This window comes from Pongo pygmaeus, chromosome 2 (assembly GCF_028885625.2).
Source record: "Pongo pygmaeus isolate AG05252 chromosome 2, NHGRI_mPonPyg2-v2.0_pri, whole genome shotgun sequence".
NCBI lineage: Eukaryota > Metazoa > Chordata > Mammalia > Primates > Hominidae > Pongo > Pongo pygmaeus.
This window is the reverse complement of record NC_085930.1, coordinates 161,303,176-161,325,969: the sequence shown is the minus strand read 5'-3', so window position 1 is coordinate 161,325,969 and position 22,794 is coordinate 161,303,176. Positions and strand designations below refer to the sequence as shown.

Here is a 22,794-nt window from a genome sequence, read left to right as displayed (position 1 = left end):
ATAGTCAATGGGTATTATATTTTTTTCTGCCTATATGAAAAGGGTTATTAGATTCTTCTGTGTAAGTAATGGAAACATACAACAATTAGTGGCCTGAATTAGAAACTCATGTAATGATTACCTCACAGAATAAAGCTTTCAGCCAAGAATAATTTATTTTAATACAAGCAAACGCGAACTGAAACTATCAGAAACCAACTCGTTTGCCCACCTTTCCTGCAATACTCATGCTTTTCTCATATAGACTGCTGATGTAAAAATGGTGCAGCTAACCAAATGTCAATCTAATGTTTTCATCAGTGTCTGGAATACGTGTCCCCTGGTTTTTATTTGATTACGCCTATGTAATATGAATTACCTTAACAGTCATCATTGTTTACCTAAAGTATTTCACTATGCCGTGCACAGTGTTCTTACCAACTTATCGGAGGAGACAGATTTTTAATTAAGGTTCACAAAAAACCGTATCATTTACAAATACATTAAGTAAACAATGAAAAGTTGAAGCCTAAATAAGAGATGCTAGTATCTTTTAGTGCATGTGTTTATAACTACTTGCATTTAGAATCACATGGCAGATCTGTGAAAAATATTACCAAACCCCACTGCAGATCTACTGAATCAGTCTTTGGGGATGAGGTCTTACATTTTTAACAATCACTCCAAGTGATTCTAATCTCATTAAAGTATGAAAAACACTCCTTTAGGTCTAGGTGCATAATCAAGATGCCATATTTTATAGCTGAAGTGCTCAAAATGCAAACATGTTTCCAAGGAGAATGTTAACACATGACAAACATTTTTTATATTTTAGTACCTCTGTGGGATTACCCTGAGTCCTGAATAAGGGGATGTATCTTTCTGTGTTTAATTACCTGAGTAATTGGTTGACTGACTCATTTATCCATTCATTTAACAAGTTACTGGGCATCAGTCGTGAGTTTGGGCACTATTCTCATGTGGATCTTTTATTGTCATTGATAAGACAGGAATTAAAGCATTTCAAAGACATTCCTCACATCTTCTACTTGAAATATTTTCAACAGTTTTCTACTGAATATTGTTCAGTAAATGAGAGAATGAATGCATTCATGAATTCTTTTTGCACCATAAAAAATTACTGCGCATCTTGAAAATAAGCCAAACAACAATTTCTCCAATTACTAACTCTTTGTAGTAAAGCAGGGGTATGGCTAAAAAACTCAGTCTTTCCTAGACTCTACAGATTTGAATAATTTCTTAACGTAATCATGGAAAGAAATTGCTGAGACCAGACTGGCAAACATGGTGAAACCCCATCTCCACTGAAAATACAAAAATTAGCTGGGCATGGTGGCACACATCTGTACTCTCAGCTACTCAGGAGGCTGAGGCAGAAGAATTCCTTGAACCTGGGAGGTGGAGGTTGCAGTGAGCTGAGATCACGCCACTGCACTCCAGCCTGGGCAACAGAGTGAGACTTCGTGTCAAAAAAAAAAAAAAAAGTATGAATTTTGGAGTACAGAAAGTACTTGGCAACAAAGTCTTTTAAAAGATAGCCAGTAAAGAAAGGATAATATGAATATTGACATAAATCTCATGTTGTGTGTATATGTGATATATGTAATATATGCTTATAGATATATGTATATAATTTTTAAAAATAAATGTTTCAGTAGCTTGTGGCTGGTGTTAAAAACAAGAAAATGACCTAAATGTCCCTAGAATGTTCTAACTGGAAGTGACTTTAGAGATTATCTGGTGCAACCCCCTAATTTTACATGTGAGGAATATGAAGCCCAGAGAATAAGAGCATCCTGATCCAAGCTGACTCACCCTAATTAGCAACATCACATGCAGTAATTCTTGAATTCCTGTTTTCCAATTTAACATTTTTTTTTCTGTAGTATCACACTGGGTGCTGTAGAGATGTCAGTTTTAAGCAATTATGTAAGAACTAGAAGGCTGACAATCTATGGTATTTTAAATTTCTTTACTGTCTAACAAGCTGCAGTAAAAAGAGAGAAAGAAGTGGCAAGAAGAACTGGCCAGTAGTTTAACTGATTCCGAAAATTTTTCACCTCAGAAGGAACTCAACATTCAAAAATATGGTTCAGAATTTCACAAGGAAGAAGTAGAGTATACATTTAAATGCCAAATGACCAAACATTTGGTCAATTAATAAATAAGTGTGTGCATTTATTGCCATGTCTTTTAGACTTCAATACGTAATGCAATTAGCATGCGAGGAAATAACCTGCAGGTAGGATTGTCTAAAATCACAAGCACAGAGCAGAAAGATGCGCCTCTGAGCTTCACACTGCAGTATCCTAACAGGTTGTAACTGTGACACTGGATCAGATCTTGTTAACAAGAATAAGATAGGAAGCTGCACTACAATCAAGCATTTAGATAAGCGGGATTCAGATAAAAGGGAAATGACAGTTGACGCAGTCGTAGCCGTTTGTACTGATTACAGCAAAAGAAAACAGACAAAATACACTAAGTAGCTCCTCACAAAAAGAAAAAACTCAAAGTCTTCATTTCAATTAAGCACTACAAAATATAACCAGTAACAAACTACCTGAAATTGTGAATGTGGGAGGACTGGTTTAGAAGAGTTATAACCAGCTTTTTGAATATCATCTATTAATAATGAATTCACTAAAGTTCATCTCAGACTGCTTATTTGGATCCCACTAATCAATCAACAATTATGCATTAAGAACTCAGGGTTTGCTTTAGAAAGGTTGGGGGAATAAAACTGCTTCACATGCTGAGGATCCAATAATTTCAGATGTTTAAAAATTTTTAAGTTTCCTCTTAATCCATCTGCAAACAGCATTAGTTAATTAATAAGCAAGTACAGTTGTGTAATGACAAATCACTCAAAAATCCAGGTGTATCAGGTGTATCTACCTAACGAGAAAGAGTTGCTTCACATCTCTTCCCCTAAAATCTTTCCCTGTAAAAGAGAATTAATAATAGTATCTTCCTCATAAGATTGTTTTGAGCATTAAACCTGTGATGCATGTGTCTGGTATATGATTGTCAACATGCTAAAACCTGACAGCCTTTGTAATATACGCAACAAAAGTTAATAAATAATAAATCAGCTAATTAACTAAATTCCTGCCAAACTGACAAAGTATTAGAATCAATTATGTTCATACAACAGCCTCAGTTTGCCACTTTCTCAGTAAAATTTATCAGCACTAAGTATTGCCTCATCCTCAGGAGGAGGAAATAAAAGGCATCCAAATAGGAAGAGAGGAAGTCAAATTATCCCTGTTTGCAGACAACTTGTTTCTTTATTTAGAAAACCCCATAGTCTTGGCCCAAAAGCTCCTTGATCTGATAAACAACTCCAGCAAAGTTGCAGGACACAAAATCAATGTATAAAATCAGTAGCATTCCTATAAACCAACAACATCCAAGCCGAGAGCCAAATCATGAGTGCATTCCCATTCACAATTGCCACAAAAAGAATAAAATACTTAGGAATAACAGTTAGGCAGGGAGGTGAAAGCTCTCTAAAATGAAAATGACAAAACACTCCTCAAAGAAATCATGGATGACACATAACAAATTGAAAAACATTCCATGCTCATGGATTGGAAGAATCAGTAACATTAAAATGGTCATACTGCTCAAAGCAAGCTATACATTTAATGTTATTCCTGTCCAACTACCAATGACATTCTTCACAGCATTAGAAAAAAATACTATTTAAAAATTCATATGGAATAAAAAAAGAGCCTGGATAGCCAATGCAATCTTAAGCAAAAATAACAAAGCTGGAGGCATCACATTACCTGACTCAAACTATACTATAAGGCTACAGTAACCCAAACAGCATGGTACTGGTACAAAAAAACACACACAGACCAATGGAACAGAACAGAGAGCCCAGAAATAATGCAGCACACCTACAACCATTTGATCTCCAACAAAGTTGACAATAATGAGCAATGAGGAAAGGACTCCCTATTCAATAAATGGTGCTAGGATAACTGGCTAGCCATACACAGAAGATCGAAACTGGACCCCTTCCTTACACCATACACAAAAATCAACTCAAGATGGATTAAAGGCTTAAATGTAAAACCCAAAACTATAAAAACCCTGGAAGATAACCTAGGAAATACCATTCTTGACATAGGACCTGGCAAAGATTTCATGACAAACATGCCAAAAGCAATCGCAACAAAAACAAAAATGGAAAAATGGTATCTAATTAAACTGAAGAGCTTCTACACAGCAAAAGAAACTATCAACAGAGTAAACAGCCTACAGAATGGGAGAAAATATTTACAAACTATGCATCCCACAAAGGTCTAATATCTAGAATCTGTAAGGAACTTAAATTTATGAGCAAAAAACAAACAACCCTATTACAAAGTGGGTGAAGGACATAAACAGATGCTTTTCAAAGAAAGATATACATGTGGCCAACAAGCATATGAAAAATTCCCATTATCACTAATCATTAGAGAAATGCAAATCAAAACCACTAGATACCATCTCACACCAGTTAAAATGTCTATTATTAAAAAGTCAAAAAATAATAAATGTTGACAAGGTTGCAAAGAAAAAGAAACAATTATACACTGCTGGTAGGAGTGCAAATTAATTCAACCATTATGGAACACAGTGTGGCAATTCCTCAAAGACCTAAAAACAGAAATACCATTCGACCCAGTAATCCCATTACTGGGTATACACCCAAAGGAATACAAATCATTCTACCATAAAGACACACACGTGTATATTCACTGCAGCACTATTCACAATAGCAAAAACATGGAATCAACCTAAGTGCCCATCAATAGTAGCCTGGATAAAGAAAATGTGGTACATATACACCATGGAATACTATGCAGACATAAAAAAGAATGAGATCATATCCTTTGCAGCAACATAGATTGAGCTGGAGGCCATTATCCTAAGCAAACTAATACAGAAACAGGAAACCACATAACCACATGTTCTCACTTGTAAGTGGGGGCTAAATGATGAGACCTCATGGACACAAAGAGGGAAACAACAGATGTTAGGGCCTATTTGAGGGTGGATGGTGGGAGAGGGGAGAGGATCAGAAAAAATACCTATTGGGTATTGCGCTTATTATCTGGGTGATGAAATAATCTCTACACCAAACTCTCATAATATGAAGTTTACCAATATAAAAGCCTGCACATGTACTCCTGAACCTAAAATGCAAGTTAAAAAAAACATCGCCTCATCCTCACCAGGGAAAAGAGGAAAAGGTCATTTTGTTCTTTAGATGGGTTCAATGAATGACAGGTTTGTACCTTCAATGTACATTTGATGCTGTCACTTTTTCTCTACATCTATAGTTTACCAATTCATAGTCATGCTGAAATTCTGAATAAACACTTTGAAATAAGATTTAAAACTTTAATATCTTTTTCATGTACCAACAGCAGAGCCCACGCATCTGATCATCCTTTACTCTAGAACTTAGAGGATTATGCAAAAAACTTTTATGAGAGCATACTTCATAAACAAAGTTTTCTTTCTACTTCAACCAAAATATTGTACAGCTTATGAGGAAACTTGCAATAATAAATTGTAAAATGTTTTATAGACACTAATATTTGTTAATCTTTATGAGAACAATTTTTAGGGGATTGATAATATTTGTTATTCTTGATAGCTGCAACAACAACAAGAAACATTCAGGAGGCATTTGCTATGTGCCAGATATTCCCCTAACTCTTTGAGGTAAGAGCCGTTTTAAAGATGAGGAAATTGAGGTACAGTGATGTAATCAGGCAATCTGACTTTAGCGTCCAACCTCTTATCCACTATTCTAAACATGGATGTTGTAGCCTTTATAAACATTACATTAATCAAATACAGCATTATCTATACTCTAGTAAAATGTTCCAAACCCTAAGCCAAAATCTCTGTTTTAAAATTTTTACAACTTTTTGGCCATGGAAACACACAAACAAAAAAACACACTTTGAGAATTAGAATGTAGTATATAAAGACACCAACTAGTCATTCCTACCTCAAGTCTGTCTGTTCGCATTAATTTCTGTGCAGCAGCTGCAGCAGCTGCAGGTACAGGGACACCCGGATTCCCTGTAACCAACATTGGTGCAGTCGGCAAGATCTCTGCCGGGACCAGGCTTGGAGAAACAGGTCCCAGATAGGGATTAAAGGCTGCTGATGCATTGGTGGCTAAGCTTGGTGCAACTGAAAACATTGGCTGAAAAATAAAATAAAAGCAAAATTTAACATGCATGTCTCAGCTCAAAGTTGATATTCTTAATTATACATTTGTCCTCCATCCATCTATCCATTCTTCCTTCCTTCCCTCCTTCCCTTTAATCCTGTGTTCATTTACTATCATTTAGGGTAAGGCTGTTTTATTAAATAAACATTCATCAAATCAATGTTTTTCTAAAATATAATAAGTAAAATATCCATTAAATTATTCACTGGAATTTTGTAGCTGAGGGTCTATAATACTTGTAATTTTTTTTGAAAAATAGATAAACTATGTAGAAACTTCTTGTGGTCATCTAATCTTCATCTTTGCCCTGATTTAATTCTAGATATTTGTCTAAGAAATACATTTTGTAATTGCTATGTCAGATGTACTTGAAAGACCTGTTTACAACTGTTAATAGGTTGCAAGTGTCCTATTATCTGGAATAAATAAAGTAGAACTCCCAGGGGATAAAAGAGTTTCACAGTCAACGTAAGCTGTAAATAAATCTCATGGGGTATGTGAAAGGTGATGTGACACCTTGCCTTTTGAGCACATAAGATAAAGTGTTTGGTATATTTACTTGATGGTGATTTTCCTGGGGGAAATTATGTGTTCCACTAGCCTATCACACCTTACTAGGGGAAAACAAGTCTGAAATGTGAAGTCTGAAGTAGAACTGCTACTAAAGAAATGCTACACGACTGGTCAAGGAAATACATATTGCAGCACTGAATAAACTGCTACAAGACAGAATCTCTTCCAGAAATGCTTTGATGGATATATAAGGATTGTTTCTATTTGTTGATATGCAAACTTGCATATCATAAAATATATTTGTTCTTGAATAGCATTAATTTACCTGAAATCTAACAATTTGTTTTTCTAGTGTTTAAAGTATAACAGAACACAATTTCATACCTTATTCATAGTACATTTTTAACTTCCTAATAGAGTCTCAATTCTAATTCTTGAAGTTTAATGCTTCGTGTAATAATGTTTGTTTCTGAAACACAAAAGCTTGTAGGCAAAACGGATGCTGTTCTTTAAGGTAATATTTAACAATTTATTTTCTTTACTCAGCAGTAATGAACAGAATTATAGAACACTTTTTAGAATAAAAGAGACATTAGAATGTATTAATAACTAATTCTGCCATCTGACAGGAATAAGAAGTTACATGATATCTGAATATATGTAGTATTCAAGAGAGCTCTGTAGTAAAACTTTTTGCAATATAAGGTATATATTACAAATGTAATTCTTATAGTACAAAAGAAATATGTTAAAAAATAAAATATATCCTCTATTCACTCTGGCCCTGATTCTATATTTAGAAAAATAAAATGAATTTCAAGTATTCCCTTTTTCTTAGGGCAGTGGTTTTCAACTGAGTTATTTTGCCTCTCAGGAGACACCTGGCAATGTCTAAAGACATTTTTGGTTGTCACAGCTGGAGGGGAACTATTGTATTCAATGGATGGAAGCCAGGGATGCTGCTACGTGTCCTACAACATACAAGACAGCCCCTCACAACAAAGAATTATCCAGCCCCAAAATCAATACTGTCAATGTTAAGAAGGCCTTTCTTAGGGAACTCTTCTGTTGACCTCAAAAACTGCTTGGGAAACAAACTCTTTGCATTTAGCTATACATTTTTACTAACAAAAATATGAAAAAACAGAATATGTAATACCTAATGTGATTCACTGAGAAGAAACAATACAATATAGATTATACCATTTCAACTTAAAATAATTATGCCTCTGAACATGTTGGTTTGAATGCCATGTTTAGCTGCTCTGCCAGGTCGATGGCTCTTGCCTGATGAAGTGCCCTCAAGTAGCACCTCTAATCCCCAACCCCTCCCAGCACAAAGCAGCAACCTGCAGACAACAAGAACTATCTGTGCATTCCAAATCTTATCAACAAGCTGTCAGAAACTAGGGCCTAGGGCAGTCTCTGTCCACCAACACTTCCCTGAGCCGCAGCTGACTTAATACTGTGCCACTGTCCACTGTCTGCCCAGGTGGCAGCAGGACAAGGATTGATTATATAGTGAATGTATGTTGAACTTGGATTTCTATTCAAGGATATTCAGGTTAAACTTGTACTTTGTTATACATTGTCAGATTGCATATGAAAATCCAGCCAGACCAGCACCCTAATTTCTATATTAGTCATTTAAGAATTATAAGAAATTTAGCATAGAAGACTAAAAGAGTCTATGTCAGGGGACTAACAGACTAGTTTAGCAAATGGACAACAGAAGCTATTCAATATCATTCCTCTTTGCATTCTTTTACTATGAATAAACATGTATTTCCAGATACTGCATTTTTAATGTATACTTCAGAAAGTTATTGAGATGTTTATATTATTGTACATAATCTACTATAATTATTTAAAAGCAAAGGTCAAATTTAAAAATGTTTTTGGAGGAAAAAGCAATTTTTATTTTAATAAAATGAGACCAGAGGCTAATAAAACTCAGCTCTCTTAAATCTCGTCAAATAAAATACACTGGAAATCTAAAAATGCATATGATGCAGCTGTTGCACATTACAGGCAGAATAATACTTTTATTATGTAAAAATACTGCTTTTAATAACTGGCAATAATCTTTCCTGAGTTGTTTTTATAGAGTCATCAAGAGAACTGATCTTTCACTTTAATTCAGCAGAGCAAATTCAAATCTGAACAATTTTAGGGCACTGTCCCCAAGTAAAGTTGGTAGGAGCTTTTAAAAATGTGAAACATCAACTATGCAGCAAGCACTATCTCAAATTGTTTCCTCTTTCGATAAGTAGAGCTATTTGCTGAACAGGCAGACAATCAATAACAATAGCTTTATACTTTGAAACTTGATTGCAAAAGACAGACAGACACACACACACACACACACACACCATTCCTTCATTTATTTTAAATTTTTGTAAATTTGTTACATCACTTCGGTTATATTGTTTTTTCAAAGAGCGCCGTGTTGAAGACAGGTCACGGCTAGCCCCATCAGAGAGTGCCCTAATCAGAGAAATCAGATTAAGAAAGCACTTGACCTGCACTACTGCCAGTTGTCTATTCCAAAAGCTATCCTGCAGGGGGGTCAGCAGAATCTCAAAGACAGATGTTAATGCAATGTTGTTATCAAGTGGCATCCTGTTTTCTCTGAAGGATAACATATAACAATGTAATTGGTATATTTGATACTGACTATATTCTTGTGATAATGATTTGTAAGTATCTCTGGTTCCTGAAAGACATAAGAAAGTTTGGTTTATAATTGCCTTTTGCCAATGAACATCCTTACCAGAGAAAAATAAAGTACAAACTTACTAATTCTGGTGCTGTTTATGGGTTAATCACTTGTTTGTTTTAAATCAGACATTGATTCCATTAAGGTAATCAGACTTCATTATAAATCAAAGTGTTAATTTCATATTATGACCCCAGTTAACTATGCAAACATGATTATTAGTAGTAATTCCTTATTTATTGTGTGTCAACATCATGCTGAGTGCTTTATCTGTGCTATTTATTATATTTAATCCTTACAACAGTAGAGTATAAATTCCCTTGGTAATTTTCTTTTCTTTTGTGTTTTTTTAGGGGTACAGATCAGAAGAGATCTGTTTAGTTCCCTACTAAATCTCCAGAGCCTGGAACAATGCCTGGCACACAGTAGGCGCTCAATAAATACCTGTTGAATTAATTAGTACTTGAGTGAATGAATGAATGAATGAGTGAACTGCAGCCCTCTGAAGTGCGTATTAGCCCCATTTTTGCAGATAAGGAAAAAGGCTCACAAAGATTATGTGTGTATAGACACAAATGAGTGAATCGAAGGCCTAGATGTGACCACAGGTATGTCTGATTCCAAGTGGTTCTGATAAAGTGGTTTTCACACAAGGAACCAGGTGTCCATTAAAATCACCCGGAGGACTTTTAAACCGTGAATGCCCTGGCCACTCCTCACTCGTCAGAATCTCTGGTAAGTGGCAGTATTTTTTGAAAGCTCCTAGGTGATTCTAGTTCCACACACTATGTGGTTTTCTACAGATACAGGTACATTTTTCTGACTGTAAGTAAGGTCTCCAAGGATACATGTTCCCTTATAGCTCTTTTCTTTTAAACATGGTTTATCCTCCACATTGAATGCTACCCGTGCCTAGCCAATCTGTTTAATTCCTAATTATACTTCAAGAATTAGGACTCTTGAGGTAAGTTTCTCTTGATCCATCTACATCTGTAACTATAAAGGGGTTTTTCTTACCCTCTGTTCCCACGAGCTCCTAATTACTCGAATCAGCATATACCACTGCCAGTGTTTACCTGAATATCTCCTCTAGTCTGACAAGACTGGAGGCTCCTAGAGGGCAGACTTTTGCTTTATGTCTTGTTCATGTTATGTATATGCTGCGTTTAGCATCTATACAGATCTTCTACAAACATTTACTTAACATATATACTAATGGATTTGCTGCTTTTCTCTGCCACAGAAACAAGCAAATACATTAAATATTCTTTAGAATATATACTTGAATGTGAAATAAAAGTGATTCTTTACCTCAAAATTCAATAATTACTATCTCTAATATACCTGTCCAAAGTTTATTTTTTCCTTTTGTTTTGCAATTTTTTATATTAAGCTTTCTAAGTTTCAGTAATGTAGTTACCATGCTGCAATGTTGCAAATATCACAGGGGCTGATATTTATCTTAAAACACCATGTGAACACTGTTTGTTTTGCCATGTTTGAGATTTAAAAAAAAAAATGGAGGGAGTATATGTAACAAATAATATGTAATCAATATCAGCTGAAATTCACAGATCACAAATTTTAAGTCATATCTTCTAGATTTTATGTATGTATATAAAGCAATAAAATATTTAAAAATTTTTTAATATTTCTTAAAATTTTTATTTAAAAAAATTTTAATATAAAATTTTTTTTTTTAAAAAAAGCACACATAATCAAGGTATATGAAAGCATGTTTCTGGGTAGGCGTAACCCTGTAACTAGTCTCAGTGAACTATTTTGAATATAAACAGTGCCAAAAGCTAACAGGAGTTATCAACGAATTCATATTATAAAGTTCTTTTTTTCTAAGAAAGCAGGGCCAGGCACAGTGGGTCTGGCCTATGATCCCACCACTTTGTGAGGCTGAGGCAGGAGAATCACTTGAGCCCAGGAGTGTGAACTTACAGTATGCTACGACTGCGCCACTGCATTCTAGCCTGGGTGACAAAGCAAGACCCTCTATCTTTAAAAAAAGGGTAGCAAATGACGAATAAAATAAGAGATACTGTTATAACTTTGCTCCTAGACTGACTTGTAACTGGATAAATCAATGAGTACCTCCTTTATTCTTAGTTTCACTTTATCCTTCAATCCAGTTTTACTGAAATAACAAACATTTAAATAAAGAACACTCTGGCCTTCCTAGTAGAAAGGTATCAACCAGGCATGGCCTAGTTCCTAAAATCCAGGGCCCATTCTCTCAGGCTGCTTGAGGATTCACAGGCTCCTTAATGGAAACAGGCAGTAAGAACAGCAGGATGGATGAAAGGCTACTCAGAGAAACTGACATGGAAACATTTTACCAGAAACACTATGGGATAAAGTGCCTTATCTCAACCATTACCTGGATAAAGTGGAAAGTAAAGAACCAAAAAACTATTTAAGAATTCTAGGTGTTCCTGGAAGTATGACAAATGATGACTTCAAAGCATTCTGCATCTGAATGGCAACAAATGCTTGGAACATGACGTGACAGCAAAATCTATCTAGGTTACAGAAGCAGCAAAGAAGCTCTCAAGACATTAGCTAAAACCAGAAACTGAATTTCTCTATTCCTAGGCTATTTCAAAATTCATGTAATGCACAGGATTTCTACACAAATTATGTACCTTAAGATAGCTAATTCGTGTACCCAAAGAATAGCTGCCATCACAAATTATGGATAGCCAAGGTTAACTTTGGGATCACAGGTAAAGGCACATGAGACCATTACTAGAGAAACTCCAGAGATCATGCAAAGCTCTTTATAACCACTGCTTATGTAGAGCTCTTTGAGGGCAATGAAGAGAGCCTGGAAACAACAGAATTTCTGAATGACACTTGGCTGGGATGCACTAAAGAAATCTACCAGAGGTCTCCAGGTTGTAAGCCACGATATACAGCCTATTTTTGGTTAAATTATGTACCAATTTTTCATTAGATAAAATTTGCACCAGACAGTATGTGACAAAGTAAAAATAATAATTCAGAAAAAGAATCCAGAAGTTTTGTTTATTTTTTTGATTATTTTTGATTTTTATTATACTTTAAATTCTGGGATACATGTGCAGAACGTGCAGGTTTATTACATGGGAATACATGTGACATGGACAATGGTGGTTTGCTGCACTCATCAACCCGTCATCTACATTAGGTATTTCTCCTAATGCTATCCCCCACCTTGCCCCCGCAACCCCCAGGAGGCCCCAGTGTGTGATGTTCCCCTCCCTGTGCCCATATGTTCTCATTGCTCAACTCCCACTTATGAGTGAGAACATGAGGTGTTTGGTTTTCTGTTCCTGTTGTTAGTTTGCTGAGAGTGATGGTTTCCTGCTTCATCCATGTCCCTGCAAAGGACATGAACTCATTCTTTCTTATGGCTGCATAGTATTCCATGGTGTATATGTGCCACATTTTCTTTATCCAGTCTATCACTGATGGACATTTGGGTTGGTTCCAAGTCTTTGCTATTGTGAATTGTGCTGCAATAAACATACGTGTGCATGTGTCTTTACAGCAGAATGATTTATAAAACTTTGAGTATATACCCAGTAATGGGATTGCTGGGTCAAATGGTTATTTCTAGTTCTAGATCCTTCAGGAATTGCCACACTGTCTTCCACATGGTTGAACTAATTTACACTCCCACCAACAGTGTAAAAGCATTCCTATTTCTCCACATCCTCATCAGCATCTGTTGTTCCCTGACTTTCTAATGATTGCCATTCTAACTGGCGTGAGATGCTATCTCATTGTGGTTTTGATTTGCATTTCTCTCTCTCTTTTTTTTTTCTTTTTTTGAGACAGAGCCTCTCTCTGTTACCCAGGCTGGAGTGCAGTGGCGTGATCTCGGGTCACTGCAACCTCCATCTCCCAGGTTCAAGCGCTTCTCTTGCCTCAGCCTCCTGAATAGCTGGGACTACAGGTGTGTGCCACTATGCCCAGCTAATTTTTTGTATCTTTAGTAGAGACAGGGTTTCACTGTGTTAACCAGGATGGTCTTGAGCTCAGCTGCCCTGGCCTCCCAAAGTGCTGGGATTACAGGCATGAGCCACCACGCCCGGACCCTGATTTGCATGTCTCTAATGACCACTGATGATGAGCTTTTTTTCATACATTTGTTGGCCACATAAATGTCTTCTTTTGAGAAGTGTCTGTTCATACCCTTTGCCCACTTGTTGATGGGTTTTTTTTTTTCCTTGTAAATTTGTTTAAGTTCTTTGTAGATTCTGGATATCAGCCCTTGGTCAGATGGATGATTGCAAAAATCTTCTCCCATTCTGTAGGTTGCCTGTTCACTCTGATGATAGTTTCTTTTGCTGTGCAGAAGCTCTTTAGTTTAATTAGATCCCATTTGTCAATTTTGGCTTTTGTTGCCATTGCTTTTGGTGTTTTAGTCATGAAGTCTTTGCCCATGCCTAGGTTCTGAATGGTATTGCCTTGGTCATCTTCTTTTTATGGTTTTGGGTCTTACATTTAAGTCTTTAATCCATCTTGAGTTAATTTTTGTATAAGGTGCAAGAAAGGGGTCCAGTTTCAGTTTTGTGCATATGGCTAGCCAGTTTTCCCAACACCATGTATTAAATACAGAATCCTCTCCCCATTGCTTTTGTCAGGTTTGTCGAAGATCAGATGGTGGTAGACGTGTGGTGTGATTTCTGAGGCCTCTGTTCTCTTCCAATGGTCTATATATCTGTTTTGGTACCAGTACTATGCTGTTTTGGTTACTGTAGCCTTGTAGTATGAAGTCAGGTAGTGTGATGCCTCCAGCTTTGTTCTTTTCGCTTAGGATTGTCTTGGGTATACAGGCTCTTTTTTGGTTCCATATGAAATTTAAAGTAGTTTGTTTTGTTTTGTTTTTTTTCTAATTCTGTGAAGAAAGTCAATGGTAGCTTTACGGGAATACCATTGAATCTATAAATTACTTTGGACAGTATGGCCATTTTCACGATATTGATTAATCCATGTGCATGGAATGTTTTTCTATTTGCTTGTGTCCTCTCTTATTTCCTTGAGCAGCGGTTTGTTGTTCTCCCTGAAGAGGTCCTTCATATCCCTCGTAAATTATATTCCTAGATAATTTATTCTCTTTGTAGCCATTATGAATGGGAGTTCACTCATGATTTGGCTCTCTGTTTGTCTATTATTGGTGTACAGGAATGCTTGTGATTTTTGCAGATTGATTTTGTATCCTGAGACTTTGCTGAAGTAGTTTATCAGCTTAAGGAGTTTTGGGGCTGAGATGATGGGGTTTTGTAAATATACAATCATGTCATCTGCAAACAGAAACAAACAGAAACAATTTGACTTCCTCTCTTCCTACCTGAATATCATTTATTTCTTTCTCTTGCCTGATTGCCCTGGCCAGAACTTCCAATACTATGTTGAATAGGAGTGGTGAGGGAGGGAATCCTCGTCTTGTGCCAGTTTTCAAAGGGAATACTTCCAGCTTTTGACCATTCAGTATGATATTGGCTATGGGTCTGTCATAAATAGCTCCTATTATTTTGAGATACATTCCATCAATATCTAGTTTATTATTTTTAGCATGAAGGGGTGTTGAATTTTATTAAAAGCCTTTTCTGCATCTATTGAGATAATCATGTGGTTTTTGTCATTGGTTCTGTTTATGTGATGGATTATGTTTATTGATTTCCATATGCTGAACCAGCCTTGCATTCCAGGGATGAAACCGACTTGATCGTGGTGGATAAGCTTTTTAATGTACTCTGGATTCAGTTTGCCAGTATTTTATTAAGGATTTTCACATCGATGTTCACCAGGGATACTGGCCTGAAATTTTCTTTTTTTCTTGTGTCTCTACCAGCTTTTGGTATCAGGACCATGCTGGCCTCATAAAATGAGTGATGGAGGAGTCCCTCTTTTTCTATTGTTTGGAATAGTTTCAGAAGGAATGGTACCAGCTCCTCTTTGTACCCCTGGTAGAATTCGGCTGTGAATCCATCTGGTCCTGGGCTTTTTTTGGTTGATAGGCTAATATAATTACTGCCTCAATTTCAGCACTTGTTATTGGTCTATTCAGGGATTCGACTTCTTCCTGGTTGAGTCTTGGGAGGCTGTACATGTCCAGGAATTTATCCATTTCTTTTAGATTTTCTATTTTATTTGCATAGAGGTGTTTATAGTATTCTCTGCTGGTAGTTTGTATTTCTGTGGGATCAGTGGTGATATCCCCTTTGTCATTTATATTGTGTCTATTTGATTCTTCTCTTCTTTATTAGTCTGGCTAGTGATCCATCTATTTTGTGAATCTTTTCAAAAAACCAGCTGCTGGATTCATTGATTTTTTGAAGGGTTTTTTGTATCTCTATCCTTCAGCCCTGCTCTGATCCTACTTATTTCTTATCTTCTGCTAGCTTTTGAATTTGTTTGCCCTTGCTTCTCTCGTTCTTTTAATTGTGATGTTAGGGTGTCGATTTTATATCTTTCCTGCTTTCTCATGTGGACATTTAGTGCTACAAATTTCCCTGTAAACACTGCTTTAGCTGTGTCCCAGAGATTCTGGTACATTGTGTCTTTGTTCTCACTGGTTTCAAAGAACTGATTTATTTCTGCCTTAATCTCATGATTTACCTAGTAGTCATTCAGGAGCAGGTTGTTCAGTTTCCATGTGGTTGTGTGGTTTTGAGTGAGTTTCTTAACCCTGAGTTCTAATTTGATTGCACTGTGGTCTGAGAGACTGTTTATGATATCTGTTCTTTTGCACCTTTTGAGAAGTGTTTTACTTCCAATTATGTGGTTGATGCTAGAATAAGTGCTGTGTGGTGCTAAGAATAATGTATATTCTGTTGATTTGGGGTGGAGAGTCCTGTAGATGTCTATTAAGTCTGCTTGGTCCAGAGCTGAGTTCAATTCCTGAATATCCTTGTTAATTTTCTGCCTCGTTGATCTGTCTAATATTGACAGTGGGGTGTTAAAATCTCCCATTATTATTGTGTGGGAGTCTAAGTCTCTTTGTAGGTATGTAAGAACTTGCTTTATGAATTGAGTGCTTCTGTATTGGGTACATATCTATTTAGGATAGTTAGCTCTTCTTGTTGCATTGATCCCTTTACCATTATGTAATGCCCTTCTTTGTCTTTTTCGATCTTGGTTGGTTTAAAGGACTTTAAACCAAGTCCTTTAATCCAAGTCCTTGCAACCAAGGACTAGGATTGCAACTCCTGCTTTTTTTTTTTTTTTTTTTTTTTTGGTTTCCATTTGCTTGGTAAATATTCCTCCATCCCTTTATTTTGAGACTATGTGTGTCTTTGCACGTAGGAAGGGTATCCTGAATACAGCACACCGATGGGTCTTGACTCTTTATCCAATTTGCCAGTCTGTGTCTTTTAATTGAGGGATTTAGCCTGTTTGCCTGTTTACATTTAAGGTTAATATTGTTATGTGTGAATTTGATTCTGTCATTATGATGCTAGCTGGTTATTTTGCCTATTAGTTGATGCAGTTTCTTCATATGTCAATGGTGTTTACATTTTGGTATTTTTTTTTAGTGGTTGGTACCAGTTTTTCCTTTCCATATTCAGTGCTTCCTTCAGGAGTTCTTGTAAGGCAGGCCTAGTGGTGACAAAATCCCTCCGCATTTACTTGTCTGTAAAGAATTTTATTTCTCCTTCACTTATGAAGCGTAGTTTGTCTGGCTATGAAATTCTGGCTTGAAAATTCTTTTAAGAATGTTGAATATTGGCGCCCACTCTCTTCTGGCTTGTAGGGTTTCTGCAGAGAAATCTGCTGTTAATCCCTTTGTGGGTAACCTGACCTTTCTCTCTGGCTGCCCTTAACATTTTTTCCTTCATTTAAACCTTGGTGAATCTGACAATTATATGTCTTGGGGTTGCTCTTCTTGAGGAGTATATTTGTGTTGTTCTCTGTATTTCCTGAATGTGAATTTTCTGCACCCAGTTTAAACTTCCCCGTGGCTTTGTTTACACTGTTTGGGGAAAACCACCTCTTCAAGCCTCAGTAATGGCAAACACCTTCCCCAAACCAAGCTCCTTAGTCCCAGGTTGACTTCAGACTGCTAGGCTAGCAGCGAGAATTTGAAGCCAGTGGATCTTAGCTTGTTGGGCTCCATGGGGATGGGATCCACTGAGCAAGACCACTCGGCTCCCTGGCTTCAGCCGCCTTTCCAGGGGAGTGAATGGTTCTGTCCTGATGGCATTCTGGGCACCACTGGGGTACAAAAAAAATCTCCTGCAGCTAGCTCAGTGTCTGCCCAAACAGCCTATCTTGCTAGGTTGGGGAAGTTCTCCTGGCTAATATCCTGAAGTGTGTTTTCCAACTTGGTTCCATTCTCCCCATCACTTTGAGGTACACCAATCAAATGTAGGTTTGGTCTTTACACACAGCCCCATATTTCTTGGAGGCTTTGTTCATTCCTTTGCATTTTTTTTCTCTAATCTTGTCTTCACGCTTTATTTCATTAAGCTGATCTTCAGTCTCTGATATCCTTTCTTCCACTTGATCAATTCAGCTACTGATACCTGTGTATGCTTCATGAACTTCTCATGCTGTGTTTTTCACCTCCATCACGTCACTTATGCTCTTCTCTAAACTGGTTATTCTAGTTCGCGGTTCCTGTAATCTTTTATCAAGGTTCTTAACTTCCTTGCATTGGGTTAAAACATGTTCCTTTAGCTCAGAGGAGTTTGTTATTACACACCTTCTGAAGCCTACTTCTGTCAATTCGTCAAACTCATTTTCCGTCCAGTTTTGTTCCCTTGCTGGCGAGGAGTTGTGATCCTTTGGAGAAGAAGAGGCAATCTGGTTTTTGGAATTTTCAGCCTTTTTGAGCTGGTTTTTCCTCATCTTCGTGGATTTACCTCCCTTTGGTCTTTGATGTTGGTGACCTTCGATAGGGTTTTTGCATGGGTGTCCTTTTTGTTGATGTTGATGCTATTGCTTTCTGTTTGTTAGTTTTCCTTCTAACAGTTAGAAGCAGATCCCTCTGCTGCAGGTCTGCTGGAGTTTGCTGGAGGTCCACTCCGGACCCTGTTTGCCTGGGTATCACTAGCAGAGGCTGCAGAACAGCAATGACTGCTGCCTGTTCCTTCCTCTGGTAGCTTCATCCCAGAAGGGCATCCACCAGATGCCAGCTGGAGCTTTCCTATATGAAGTGTCTTTTGATCCCTGCTGGGAGGTGTCTCCCAATCAGGAGGCACAGGGTCAGGGACCCACTTGAGGAGGCAGTCTGTCCCTTAGCAGAGTTCAAGCGCTGCACTAGGTAGGAGGATCTGCTACTCTCTTCAGAGCTGGCAGGCAGAAATAAACATTTAAGTCTGCTGAAGCTGCACCCACAGCTGCCCCTTCCCCCAGGTGCTCTGTCCCAGAGAGATGGGAGTTTTATCTATAAGCCCCTGACTAGGGCTACTGCCTTTCTTTCAGAGATGCCCCACCCAGAGAGAAAGAATCTAGAGAGGCAGCCTGGTTACAGCAGCTTTGCTGCGCTGAGGTGGTTTCTGCACCCAGTTCAAACTTCCTGGCAGCTTTGTTTACACCGTGAGGGGAAACTGCCTACTCAAGCCTCAATTATGGTGGATGTCCCTCCCACTACCAAGCCTGATAGTCTCAGGTTGACTGCTGTGCTGGCAGCAAGAATTTCAAGCCAGCAGTATCTTAGCTTGTTGGGCTCCATGGGGGTGGGATCCGCTGAGCAAGACCACTTGGCTCCCTGGCTTCAGCACTCTTTCCAGGCGAGTGAACGGTTCTGTCTTGCTGGCATTCCAGGAGCCACTAGAGTATGAAAAAAACAAAACAAACAAACAAAAAAAACTCCTGCAGCTAGCTCAGTGTCTGCCCAAATGGCCACCCAGTTTTGTGCCTGAAAGCCAGGGCCTTGGTGGTATAGGCACCCGAGGGAATCTCCTAGTCTGCGGTTTGCGAAGACCGTGGGAAAAGCATAGTATCTGGGCTGGATAGCACCATCCTTCACAGCAGGGTCCCTCGTGGCTTCCCTTGGCTAGGGAAGGGAGTTCCCTGACCCCTTGCAATTCCCGGGTGAGGTGACACTCTACCATGCTTCTGCTTACCCTCTGTGGGCTGCATCAACTGTCTAACCAGTCCCAGTGAGATGAACTGGGTACCTCAGTTGGAAATTCAGAAATCACCTGCCTTCTGCATTGATCTTGCTGGGAGCTGCAGACTGGAGTTGCTCCTATTTGGCCATCTTGCCCGGGCAATTCCAGAAGTTTTATTTTTTTTAATGTCAATAATTAAACACTATAGGCCTTCCATTTGTCCTCAAAGAACATATGATTTAAAAAAAAGATCATTTTGCATTTTATTAGTGATATAGGAATGACAGCAGAATGTCAATTATTCTATAATTGATAATATTAGTTTTATTAATCTGTGTGGACACAGATTAAATCATTCATTTTCTACTACTTATTTTCTCATCTTATGAAATGAGATTATGTTTACATTATAAGATTGTTGGCCAGGCATGGTGGCTAATGCCTGTAATCCCAGCACTCTGGGAGGCTGCAGCAGGCGGATCACAAGGTCAGGAGATCAAGACCCGTCTCTACTAAAACTATAAAAAATTAGCCGGGCGTGGGGGCGGGTGCCTGTAGTCCCAGGTACTTGGGAGGCTGAGGCAAGAGAACGGCATGAACTCGGGAGGCGGAGCTTGCAGTGAGCTGAGATCACGCCACTGCACTCCAGCCTGGGCGACAGAGTGAGACTCTGTCTCAAAAAAAAAAAAAAAAGATTGTTAAGACCTTGTAGGTAATATATTTCAAACTTTTCACTATTTGTTGAAGAAAGTCAGAGATCTCTCTTTTTGTTTTTTTTTAGAGACAGGGTCTTATTTTGCCACCCACATTGGAGTGCAGTGGTTTGATCATAACTCACTGCAGCCTCAACCTCCTGGGCGCAAGTGATTCTCCTGCCTTAGCTTCCTGAGTAAGTTGGTATCTTGCTATGTTGCCCAGGTTGGTCTTGAACTCCCGGCCTCAAGTGACCCTCCTGCCTCAGCCTCCCAAAGTGCTAGGATTACAGGTGTGAGCCACCACATCCAGCTAGGTTAGAGATCTTAATGAATCAACCAAGGACCCTGAGTTGGCCAATGGTATGTCTCCAATTAGGTGCTTCCACATCATGAATGCCAAAAGCAGAACAAGGTGGTTAAAATCCTGGCCTTGCTACTCACTAGCTGTGTAACCTAAGGAAACTTTTTAACCCTTCTGAACTTCTCAGTCTATCTCTAAATTTAGGGTAACACTACTACTTTAAAGGATGGTTTGTGAGGATTTAATATACAAAAAGTGCCAAGTGCAGTAAATGCCCCTAATTGTATTGTATTTGTCTCAAACATTTTAAGTCTGGTTTCTGATTCTTGGCTTGGTACATTTCAGTAGAAGCTCACAAAGTATATAAAAATGGGAAACCTTCCTACAGATCCCCGCATTCCCCAAGTTAGCCCAGTGTTGTGCTCTGAAGATATTAAATGTATAGACCTTGTTACTCACAATTTATGAGAAAATGAGAACCCAAACTTGGTTGCATAATAACCCAAGCTTAGTGGCATATTACTTGTAGCCATCAAGCCTCTAGCTGCCTTTGCTAATAATCTGCCAATATGTGTCCACTTGTATGCCCCATTCTATGTTGCAGCCTCTGTAACTGGGCTTGTGTTCTGGGTGCTGGTTATGATTCCTTTGAACTATGGAGCAGGTAAACTACTATGAATCTCTGCCTGTTTTTCTGGTGTTTCGGAAACTCCTTCCTTCATTTGTTCATTCATCAAGTAATTATTGATCTCTGCTATATGCCAGACATAATACTAGATGCTTCCAAGTTTGCTTAGACCTTGCTGTCTACCTCTCTCCTTCCTGCTCCTCCAAGGTTTGAGAGCTAAACTGGCCCGAGAGAAGTTAGATGCTGTCACCTACTTGACTAAAAGTCTTGTCACTGCTCAGATACTCTGAATACTACTGATGGTACGGAACTGCTCATAGTATTTATCTTCTTTGATATGACCACTACCTGGGTTGGATCCAAGTTAATGCCCTGTCTTCAAACACTCATCTGTAGCAGTGGCCATTCTCTTTGAGTGGCAACCCTTTTCCACATTAGTCACCTGGCTTCTTCTAGTCCTGTTACAATCCCTATTTGTAAGGCCCACATTAAACTCCCAGTAAGCAGCTGATTATGACCATTCCATTCATTTCTGCATCTCCATGTCATTACCCTCATCAAAACAGGGCTGACTACAAAAAGGATAAAGAAGTCTCAGGTGAGGTTTTGAAGGCAAATTTCCTGTACTAAAACTTTCTCTACAGTCATTGAAGTCCCAAATGCCTTAAAATTGAATAATTAAAATGATTTCTGTACTTATTATAAAGTCATCACTCTGAATAAAGTATATTTTTAGACAATGATCTCAGGATACCTTTAGCAGAAGGGTAATTCCACATTCAAATCTAGTCATATGAGGAAAAATTAACATAAAGCCTGAATATGCTCACAACTAATAAAAATAATTTCTTTGTCTAAGCAGAGAATTTTCTAACAAAAGCATCAGAAAATGTGATGATTGTTCAGATGGTTTCAGAAATCTGTGATTCAGTGATTTCATGAACAATATATTTGTTACTAGTATTTCAAAGAGCATAAATATTGTTTACAGTTTGTCCCAAGATTGCACATACGACACCCTAGAATGGCCTTCAGAGTCAGACTCAAGGACTAGGTTAGGAAATATGGTGACCAGTGTTCTCTTCCATCTGGGAACCACACTTGCTGATCTCAAAGGTGCTCCGGGTCACAGAGAGGGTACAGCCTGGTGGTAAGCATGCTTTAAATGTTTAAGTAGAACAAAGTATCTTCACATCAAGGATAGGCCTTAGAGCAGCTAAGGTGGTAGCCACCCTAAAGACTTGTCAGATCTTTGAAACTGTATGTGAGAGCCAAGTGCAAATGAGACTTTTGTCCTACATGTTCTGTTAAGAGAATGATTATAGCTAATTTTTTTTAACCAAATGGAAATCTTCCTGCTATCCCAATACAGCCATGCAAAATTAGTAGATGTCACAGAAATAACTTTAAGCTATCACATTTTTAACTGAACCCACAATAATGGGGGAAAAAACCAGATCAGGTTAAAACAGACACATAATTAATTATATTCTCTCACTTCAACTGTATAGAACTGATAATTGGTATCACTGCCCATGTAATGTGGAGATCCTCCCACCTTGAAATGCAATCCCCCACTCTTTTTGGAATGATTGTTGCATTAAGTTCTAAAAGAGAATAATAATTACATTGA

At 38.0% G+C, this 22,794-nt stretch overlaps 1 protein-coding gene across 49 annotated transcripts in view; it reads right to left on the bottom strand.

Annotated features, from left to right (window-relative positions):
* The window catches only part of MBNL1 (muscleblind like splicing regulator 1), a 219,003-nt gene that overhangs the window by 26,366 nt on the left and 169,843 nt on the right, over positions 1-22,794 (bottom strand). For 41 of the 49 annotated variants that reach the window (XM_054483043.2, XM_054483048.2, XM_063662358.1 and 38 more), the window contains one exon: positions 6,020-6,220. The exons of the other annotated variants lie outside the window; for them this stretch is intronic. In XM_054483043.2, coding sequence (XP_054339018.1) covers positions 6,020-6,220 — 201 coding nt within the window. The remainder of the gene's footprint in view (positions 1-6,019; positions 6,221-22,794) is intronic. 49 annotated transcript variants of the gene reach the window in all.